Genomic DNA, 10,360 nt, shown 5'->3' with positions numbered 1-10,360 from the left:
TGTGCATTGAGTAGTTGGAGAAGTTTGGTTCATCTCAATTAGTTTTGAGTTGTGGTTATGGTAATATTGAAGTTATATTAGTGAGGCGTTGTGGATCTAGAAATACTTATGTTGAAGTTAGTGATTCCCGTAGCATGCACGTATGGTGAACCGCTATGTGATGAAGTCTATTGATTGTCATCCTTTGTGTGGCGGTCGGGATCGCGCGATGGTTTATACCTACCAACCCTTCCCGTAGGAGTATGCGTTGAATGTTTTGTTTCGATTACTACTAAAACTTCTGCACCAAGTATATGAGTTCTTCATGACTAATGTTGAGTCCATGGTTTAGATGCACTTTCACCTTCCACCATCACTATCTTCTTTAGTACCGTGCAACTTTCGTCGGTGCACAAAACCCACCAATAGCCTCCCTCAGAATAGCCACCATACCTACCTACTATGGCTTTTCCAAAGCTATTCTGAGATATATTGCCATGCAACTACCACCATGAGATGTGCCACCACTTCTACATTTCCATTGCATGATCGTAAGATAGCTAGCATGATGTTTCCATTGATGTCTATGCCATGCTAGATCATTGTCACGGTACACTACCGAAGGCATTCCATATAGAGTCATTATTGCTCTAAGTTTTGAGCTGTAAGTGTGATGATCATCATTGATGGAGCATTGTACCATGTGAGGAAATAAAATAGGCCAAAGATGCCCACCAAAAAAAAGAGGCCAAAGAGCCAACCAAAAAAATGAGAGAAAAAGACAGAAGGGACAATGCTGCTATCCTTCCACACTTGTGCATACTAAGCACCATGATCTTCATGATTGAGAGTCTCTCGTTTTGTCACCACCATATAGCTAGTGGGAAATTTTCATTATATAACTTGGCTTGTATATTCCAATGATAGGCTTCCTCAAAATTGCCTTAGGTCTTCGTGAGCAAGCAAGTTGGATGCACACCCACTAGTTTTCTTTAAGAGCTTGCACATACTCTTAGCTCTAGTGCATCATTTCTATGGCAATCCCTACTCATTCATGTTGATATCTATTGATGAGTATCTCCATAGCTCATTGATATGCCTAGTCAATGTGACCATCTTCTCCTTGTTTGTCTTGCAACCTCCACCACACTCCACACCGTTTATAGTGCTAAAACCATGGCTCACGCTCATGTATTGCGTGAGAGTTGAAAAGGTTTGAGAAAGTAAAGGTGTGAAAACAATTACTTGGCCAATATGGGGGTTGTGCATGATTTAAATTCGTTGTGCAAGGATGATAGAGCATAGCCAGACTATATGATTTTGTAGTGATAACTTTCTTTTGGCCTTGTTATTTCGAAAGTTCATGATTACCTTGCTAGTTTGCTTGAATTATTATTGTCTCCACGTCAATAGCAAACTATTGTTTTGAATCTAATGGATCTGAACATTCACGTCACATTAGAAGAGTTAGAAAGGACATCTATGTTAGGAAGCATGAAAGCATCAAAAATTCATTCTTTATCACTTCCCTACTCGAGGACGAGCAAGAGTTAAGCTTGGGGATGCTTGATACGTCTCAAACGTATCTATAATTTTTGATGGTTTCACGATGTTATCTTGTCAACTTTGGATGTTTTGTTTACCTTTTATATCTTTTTTGGGACTAACTTATTAATTCAGTGCCAAGTGCTAGTTCCTGTTTTTTCTGTGTTTTTGACTCTTTTCAGATCTGATTTTGGAACGGAGTCCAAACGGAATAAAATCCCCGAAATAAATGTTTCCAGAACGAAAGAAGATCGGGAGGCTTGAGGGCCAAGGTAGTGGGCCCACAAGGAGGCCACAAGCCATGTTGTCGCGGCCATGGGGGTCGCGGCCATGGGGGTCGCGGCAACCAGGCTTGTGGCCTCCCTGGCGCTCCCCTGCCCTAGCTCTTTGGCCTATAAATTCCCTAAAAACCAGAAGAAAATCAAGGCATCCACGAAAACACTTTTCCGCCGCCGCAAGCTTCCGTTTTCGCGAGATCTCATCTGGAGACCCTTCCCGGTGCCCTGTCGGAGGGGACTTTGGAGTTGGAGGGCTTCTACATCAACATCATCGCCTCTCCAATGACTCGTGAGTAGTCCACTTCAGACCTACGGGTCCGTAGTTAGTAGCTAGATGGCTTCTTCTCTCTCTTGGATCTTCAATACAAAGTTCTCCATGATCTTCATGGAGATCTATCCGATGTAATCCTCTTTGACGGTGTGTTTGTCGAGATCCGATGAATTGTGGATTTGCGATCATATTATCTATGAATTATATTTGAGTCTTTGATGCATGATTTGATATCCTTGTAAGTCTCTCCGAGTCTTGGGTTTTGTTTGGCCAACTAGATCTATGATTCTTGCAATGGGAGAAGTGCTTGGTTTTGGGTTCATACCGTGTGGTGACCTTTTCCAGTGACAGAAGGGGCAGCAAGGCACACATCGTGTTGTTGCCATCAAGGGTAACAAGATGGGCTTTTATCGTAGATATGAGATTGTCCATCTACATCATGTCATCTTGCTTAAGGCGTTATCTGTTCTTTTGGACTTAATACACTAGATGCATGCTGGATAGCGGTCGACGTGTGGAGTAATAGTAGTAGATGCAGAAAGTATAAGTCTACTTGTTTTGGACGTGATGCCTATAGATATAATCATTGCCTTAGATAACGTCACGACTTTGCGCAGTTCTATCAATTGCTCGACAATAATTCGTTCACCCAACGTCTACTTGCTTTCATGAAAGAAGCCACTAGTGAACACTACGGCCCCCAGGTCTATTCACAACTATCGTTTCCACTTTCACTTTTACTTTGCTTTGTTTACTTTGTTGCTTTCAGTTCTCACTTTGCAAACAATCTATAAGGGATTGACAACCCCTTCATAGCATTGGGTGCAAGCTTTTTGTGTTTGTGCAGGTACTTGTGACTTGGCGCAATCCTTTCTCTGGTTCGATACCTTGGTTCTCAAAACTGAGGGAAATACTTGCCGTCGCTGTGCTACATCACCCTTTCCGCTTCGAGGGAACACCAACGCCAGGCTCCCGTCAACACGCTTGTTTCTGGCGCCGTTGGAAGATCTTTTGTTGCAGTAGCAGGGCACCACCGGAAAAGTGTCGGGGCCACCGGAAGGGTTCCGGAGGCCCACCGGGAGGGGCCACAAGCCCCGGAAAGCTATATGGGCCAAGTGTGGGAGGGAACTAGCCCCTGGGTGGGCTGGTGCACCCCCCACACCCAGCCCATGGCGCATCAGAGAGGAATGGGGGGGAACCCTAGGCGCTGGTGGGCCTAAGGCCCACCAGGGGGTGCGCCACCCCCACACCTGCCCTGGCCGCCGCCCCCCTCTCCCATCTGGGCTGCCCCCACCCCTAGGGTGGGAACCCTAGAGGTGGCGCACTCCTCCCCTGTCCTCCTATAAATAGAGAGGGGTTTGGGGCTGTTTGAGACACAAGTTGATCTCTTCCTCGGTGCAGCCCTATCCCTCTTCTTCCTCCTCTCCCACGGTCCTTGGTGAAGCCCTGTCTGGACCCCTCGTCTCTCCATCGACACCACGCCGTCGTGCTGCCGGAGATCTTCCCCAACCTCTCCCTCCTCCTTGCTGGATCAAGGTGCGGGAGACGTCATCGGGCTGCACGTGTGTTGAACGCGGAGGTGCCGTGGTTCGGCACTAGATCGGAATCACACCCCGTTCTGAATTGACGTGAGTACGACTCCATCAACCGCGTTCTAGCAACGTTTCCGCTTAGCGATCTTCAAATGTATGAAGATGCACTCTCCCCTATCTCGTTGCTGGTCTCTCCATAGGAAGATCTGAATATGGTGTAGGAAAATTTTGAATTTATGCTACGTTCCCCAACAATCTGCACCTTAATATTGCCAACTTTTCTTTGCCCCGAAGATTGAAGGGACGCCCATGTATTGTGGAAGAGGGCATCAAGTCTTTGAAGGGGTCCCTGATTGTTCCACCGCATTTCCATGCCTCCTTGACCGCTTCATCGAACCCATCCAACTTGGTCCAGTACATCTCGAAGCAGAAGCGCTTCTTACTGAGTTGAGGACATCACCATGCTCATCATCCCGCCTAAATTCAGTTCGGTGATGAAGCAATGGCTGGTCACCGGCCCTCCTCACGTCGCCAACCTCTCCGCCAACAAGTGGTGCGAGTTCGAGGTCCACGTGTAGATGTTCAAGGGGCACATGGTGCTCAGGCGCGACTAGGAGTACTTCTCCTACCGGCATAAGATCGTCCTCGGCGGCCTTGTAGTATTCTGGCTCTCCGACCTGGGGCTGAAGGTGCAGATCTTCAACGCAACAGCTCCAACATCTGCAGGGTTCGATGCTTCAAGCATAACTGTGTCGGCGACATCGCTCATGTTATATAGTTTGTTCCTTGTAGTCTGAATTGAAGTAGAGGTTTGGACTAAAGCATGTTCGTCTCCTTTGTTGTGAACTTGTCCATGTTTTGCTCAGGAACCAGCACCCGGGGGTTCAGGAGGGGCATGAAATGCCCCGCTGTTTTAAAATGTATGCCTAGTAGTACTTACTGCTTGTTCTTGCTTTATTCTATACAAATGGATGATAAGTCCACCACATTTGCAAGGAGTGAGCCGATCAAGTACTTGCACACAATCAAACAAATGTGATTTGTATCTGTTCACACCCGAAATACAAACACGCGCAACCAAACAACATGCCTCCAGCCAGTGGTGGTGCGAGGATCAGAAGCATATGATGTCATTTCAAATATGTGATGTTAAATACATGTGTTTTTCACTAAATTTATAAAAAGAAATACATGATATCTACTTGTATCCAAAGGATTTGCCAAAAACATGTGTGGTCAACTCACCGCACACTTCTCAAGGTGGCTTCGCTAGACCTTGATACAAACAACTATTCAACATGTAGATATTGATTTTTTGTATGCATATGCTCAGCCATACCCAACTAGATCAAACATACAAGCGGGTAAAAAAAGGTGGTGAGGTAACCAAAGGCACCCTAGCCAATATGCAAAGGGTGAGCTGAGAGGTGACGTGATCAAGCCACAAATTGGTGACACCTTAAGACGCGACCTGCTTCAAGATGACATCCGACGTCTACCACTTTTCGTTCTTTAACGTCTGAATTTGTCCAAACATGCAAAGATACCCAGTACATGCCTGTCAGACCACGAGCATCAGCAATTCATTACAGTTTTCCTCGCCAAAAATGATTGGCCGAAACGTGCTTCTCTTGATGAGGAAAAGGATGGCTGTTTGCATGAACCAATCAAGCAAAAGCCGAAGCCGCATGAGGCAAAACGTGAAGGCTGGGGACACTGGACAGGCCAACCAACAGCAGGGATCGATCCGTGGATCAACGGAAGGAAGAACCCACGAGTCATGCGAATTTGCCGCTTCAGCGGCTATGTTAACTTCTCGGTGGATCATGACTTGAGTAGTAAGTATAGCCCAAACTACAGCAGAAGATCAGCAGCTGCAGCAATGCAGGACGCCGCGGACGACCCCAGCGCCGCCGCCGCCTTCTACTCGGCCGCCGCCGGCCTCTACGCCAGCACGCACCCGCCCGTCCCGCTCCCCGTCGACCCGGGCCTCTCCCTCGTCCCGCACATCTTCTCCCGCCTCCCCCTCGGCCCGCCGCCGCATTCCCGTCCGTGCCTCCTCGACGCCGCCACCGCCGCCTCCCTCTCCCGCGCCGACCTCCGCCGCCTCGTCGCCTCCCTCGCGCGCGGCCTCCGCCGGGCCCACGGCGTCCGCGCCGGCGCCGTCGTGCTCCTCGTCCTCCCCAACTCCGTCGCCTTCCCCGTCGCCTTCCTCGCCGTCCTCGCCGCCGGCGGCGTCGCCACCACCATGAACCCCTCCAGCTCCGGCGCCGAGATCGCCGGCCGCCTGCGGGACACCGCCCCGTCCCTCGTGCTCGCGTCGCCCGACAACGCCGCCAAGGTCCCGCCCTCCGCCGCCGCCCCGGTCGTCCTCGTGCCGGAGACGTTCCATCCCTCGCCCTCGACGGGCAACGAGTTCGCGCCCTTCCGCGCGCTGCTCGATTCCGACGCCGACGACGGCCTCCCGTCGGCGGAGGTCGGCCAGGACGATGCCGCCGCCGTCCTCTACTCCTCGGGGACCAGCGGCCGGAGCAAGGGCGTCGTGCTCACGCACCGCAACCTCATAACCATGGTCGAGCTCTTCGTGTGCTTCGAGGCGTCGCAGTACGCGCGACCTGCTTGTGACAATGTCTACCTGGCCGTGCTGCCCATGTTCCACGTCTACGGCCTCTCCCTCTTCGCCGCGGGCCTCCTCTCGCTCGGCTCCACCGTGGTGGTCATGAGGAGGTTCGACGTCGGCGACGCCGTCAGGGCGATCCACAAGTACAAGGTCACGCACTTGCCGCTCGTGCCGCCCATCATGGCGGCGCTGCTCAGGGCCAGGGCCACAGGCGCCTCGTCATTGGAATCCCTGGTGCAGGTCTCCAGCGGCGCAGCTCCACTCAGCGGCAAACTCGTTCAAGACTTTCTCAAGGCTTTCCCACACGTCGATTTCATTCAGGTACGCAACCTACCAAATTCAAATTGTTTGTAGTATTCTGGGAAACATAGGCAGGTGTGAAGGCAAACAATTGTTGTACTCCATTTGTCCATATTCTGAGTATAAAGTTCCCTTTTGTTTTCTCACCTTAAAGTTCAGCCTGCCAATTTTCTGCAGATGAAGATGCAGTTGATTTGACTTTGCAAACATGATAGACATACGCATGTGCATATTTGGGATGGGGCATCGAAGTAGGGATTAACTAGTTAAAACGAACTTTACAAATAAGTAATACTTCTGAAATCAAGCAGCAAAAGTGTGAAACTATTACCGCAGTTTCAGTTCCAGTTCGTTTGCAGTATTCTGAGTAAACTGCTACTCCAATTGCAATTGCAATTGGAGTATTTTTTATGCAATTGGAGCACTGAAAGTTAGCAGTGTGATTCAAAGTTAGCAATTCCAATTGCCTGCAATATTCAGAGTAAATAGTTGCAATGTAATCACTGAAATAGACTGCTCCAGTTCCAACTGCTTGTAATATTCTGAGTAAATGTTTTACACTTTGAACAGGGCTATGGCATGACTGAATCTACTGCTGTGGGAACTCGTGGCTTCAATACCTCCAAGCACAAGAAATATGCATCTGTAGGTCTTTTAGCCCCAAACATGCATGCCAAAATTGTTGATCTGGAAACTGGCTTATGTTTACCTCCTGGCTCTTGTGGGGAGTTATGGCTCCATGGGCCAGCTATAATGAAAGGTAACATTTCATGAGCCCAACTCAGCCACTCCAAACAGAAAACACACCTTGAATTTTGGGCATTTGTAGTCTGATGCAAATCGATTTCTACTTAAAAAGATCACTTCCTTAAAAACACATTGACTGGCCTTTACTTAACTCACTGTTGAGGTGGTTATTGAAGACCCTATGAAGACTTGACATATGCATTGTCTCTCCATTTTCTGCCATTCTTTTTCAGCTCCCTTAGGAAATAAGATCATCCGTGTGCTTAACATGATTTCTTCGTCCTCTTAATAGTTACTTTTATACGATTCCCCTGTGTCCATACAATTCCCTTCGTCCTCACAGTAGTGCTTAAATATCTAATTATACTAGTGCAATATAATTGATTTATGCTGCCTTTACTGCTATGAGTTTTTACCTCTTTAGAAAGGTAAATATATTCAGCTCTCAGGTCTAATCTTTAACTCTATCTGGGCCGGGGCTAAGGTCCGCCTGAATTACTTAATCTATAATCCATATCATTTTTCCTCATTTATATTTGGATTGTCGGAATTTTATTTTTTCACAGGTTACCTGAATGATGAGGACACATGCATGAGAAACGATGGCTGGTTTCAGACTGGTGACCTTGCTTACTTTGATTCAGATGGGTACTTGTACATAGTGGGCCGTTTGAAAGACACTATCAAGTACAAAGGATTTCAGGTATGCCTACACCGCATTTGCTCTTGTTTGTGACAGATTGTGCAAGAAGTTATTGGTTATAACAAATTATCACTCTGAATAGATAGCTCCAGCTGACCTTGAAGCAGTTTTGGTGCAGCACCCTGAAATTGTTGATGTTGCTGTGACATCGTAAGTTTGAAACCGTTAGTTAGATAATATTATGCTGGTTGAACTTTTCTGTCGGCATGGAATTGAGCAATTTCTCTTTCGCTTTTCTTGACTTGCACGTAGCGTTGAAGATGAAGAAGCTGGAGAGATACCAGTAGCTTTCGTGGTGAGGAGATCTGGAAGCCATCTCACCTGTGTGCAAGTGATGGAGTATGTGGCCAAGCAGGTAAAAAGATGCTATGACACAGCACATCAACACTCTTCTGCTTCCTTCCTTGAAACCGACGTGTCCTAACAGTATGACGCATCCTTTTAATCGTAAGTTTTTAGTCCAATCGAACACGACAAACATTCTAAGAAATCCTGAGATGAGATATCAGTAGTTGTCAAGAGACAGTGTCCATGAGTGATTGCTGTGCATGCTTCCCACCTGTCCCGACTCGCTGTGCGGATGGAAACGCATTCTCACTAACATGAGGTCAGGTTATTTGGCACACATGCCATTCTATACTCCAGAGCTAGGGGTGTATACTAGGTCAGGCTGGCATGCACTCCTCCCCTCTCTTTGTTGACTCATCAATCGAACCCATGATTCGTTCAAGAGTGATGGGCGGTGCTGGACAAAATACAGGAGCTCGGCTGCTCCTGAGAGACCTTGTCAGGCAGGAAGAGAGAAGTTCAAGGAAGATGGCCCCAAGAACCATGTCCAAGTAGTGAGACAGGACTGGTGGTTTATTACGCCGAAAATTTAACAGCTTGCGATTCTGTAGATAAGATTTTTTTCTTTTTCTTTTGCTGAAGCTGCGAATTGCTCTGATGATGGTGGGTGCAGGTGTCCCCGTACAAGAAAGTTCGCAAGGTGATATTCGTTGAGGCAATACCCAAGTCAGCGGCTGGCAAGGTTCTGAGAAGGCTTCTCAAGGACTCTCTGCGCCTTGATGCCGCTGCTTCCCGTTCTGATCACACCAAACCCAGTTCAAGGCTGTAAACGGAGTCGAGCAGCTTCCATCAAAATGGATGAAATACATGTGTTGGCTACCGTATGTTTTTTTGGTGTGTGTGTGTGTGTGATATGTTGGTTCACCAGGGATTGGGATTGTTTGTAATTCCATACTAGTGGTACCATTCCATACTCCCATAGTCCCATAGGATGTGCGTGTGAGTCTATCAGTGAAATACATGTCTGTGTGCTACTGCTACTATAGTCTATAGATAGATTTGTTGAAAGTTGAAACGGCAGAAAAGACTAATGATTGATTCTCGTGACGGATGTGTGCTTCTTCTGGAGGCAGCAACATACGTGGAGCTGCTAAAATGGAACTTGACTGGTTTTCATATATAAATATAGCAACAAAATGAGAACTCTGGAAGAGGGAATATGCGGCCGTTGGATGGAATGTGCTGGTGGCATTTGTGATGCAGGGTTTTGGATTCGTGGATTGACATGTTCAGCTAATTAATTCAATTTTGCCAACCAACCAACGAGCTGCGTGTATCCATACGCCTTGCCTGCTTGATTAGGCAGGCATCTGTGTCGATCGGTTGTTCATATCTTCTGGAGAGAACGTGGATATGTAAACATTAATTTTCACTTTGTGCGTCTAGAAATGACACAAATGGCAATCAACTGCTCACTTACATACTGAATTGCCACGGCGTAGCAATTGAATGTTTCAAGTTCTTATAAACTACTCCCTCTATCTGATAATATAAGATCGTTTTTCAAGTTAGTGTAATTAAAAAACAATCTTATATTATGACACGGAGAGAGTAATAAGGATGGAGTAGAGCCATTTCTTTGGACACTTCATATGTATGGCAACAGTTGCCAAAACTTGAGTCCGTCATCCTTCATATGAAGTATGTTTCATAATGTTTTAAAGGCTCTATAATCCTCAAACAGTGAACTATAATTTCACTGTTTAAAACTTCCAGGGCAATTTAAGCAACATTTACTCTAACCAAATAGTTAATAAACAGTTGCGCAACCACATAATCGTCAAACTGCAGCCTTTATAATTTCATTTGCTTCAAACTGCTTGGGGCAATTTAGGCGACATTTAACCTAACCAAATGGTGAATAAACACAATAACTTAATTAGCAACTATGTAAGCGGCCAAACTTTGTTGTATTAGATATATTTTATCACTTGATACATCAGTTAACGACATATTCAAAATATGCAATGTTGCTATTCGATTGGTTCCCCGGGCTCGGGCTCGAGCTAGGCTTGTTGGAAATATGCCCTAAAGGCA

General features: G+C 46.9%; 1 protein-coding gene across 1 annotated transcript; it reads left to right on the top strand.

Annotated features, from left to right (window-relative positions):
* The first annotated feature begins 5,235 nt into the window (after window positions 1-5,235).
* Window positions 5,236-9,370, top strand: LOC123410993 (4-coumarate--CoA ligase-like 3). Its single transcript, XM_045103913.1, has 6 exons — window positions 5,236-6,546; window positions 7,096-7,285; window positions 7,839-7,975; window positions 8,058-8,125; window positions 8,228-8,330; window positions 8,937-9,370. Exons 1-6 carry the CDS (start codon window positions 5,386-5,388, stop codon window positions 9,090-9,092), a joined length of 1,815 nt encoding a protein of 604 aa, XP_044959848.1. The 5' UTR covers window positions 5,236-5,385; the 3' UTR covers window positions 9,093-9,370.
* Window positions 9,371-10,360: the final 990 nt, after the last annotated feature.

This window comes from Hordeum vulgare, chromosome 1H (assembly GCF_904849725.1).
Source record: "Hordeum vulgare subsp. vulgare chromosome 1H, MorexV3_pseudomolecules_assembly, whole genome shotgun sequence".
Taxonomy (NCBI): Eukaryota; Viridiplantae; Streptophyta; class Magnoliopsida; order Poales; family Poaceae; genus Hordeum; species Hordeum vulgare.
This window is presented reverse-complemented; position numbering and strand designations above follow the sequence as displayed.

Excerpts from the sequence above, each read along its gene's own strand:
- LOC123410993 (XM_045103913.1), top strand. The coding sequence starts at position 5,386 with ATGCGAATTTGCCGCTTCAGCGGCTATGTTAACTTCTCGGTGGATCAT. Across the intron at positions 8,126-8,227 it reads GTTGATGTTGCTGTGACATC|CGTTGAAGATGAAGAAGCTG; the intron begins GTAAGTTTGAAA and ends ACTTGCACGTAG. Across the intron at positions 8,331-8,936 it reads TGGAGTATGTGGCCAAGCAG|GTGTCCCCGTACAAGAAAGT; the intron begins GTAAAAAGATGC and ends TGGTGGGTGCAG.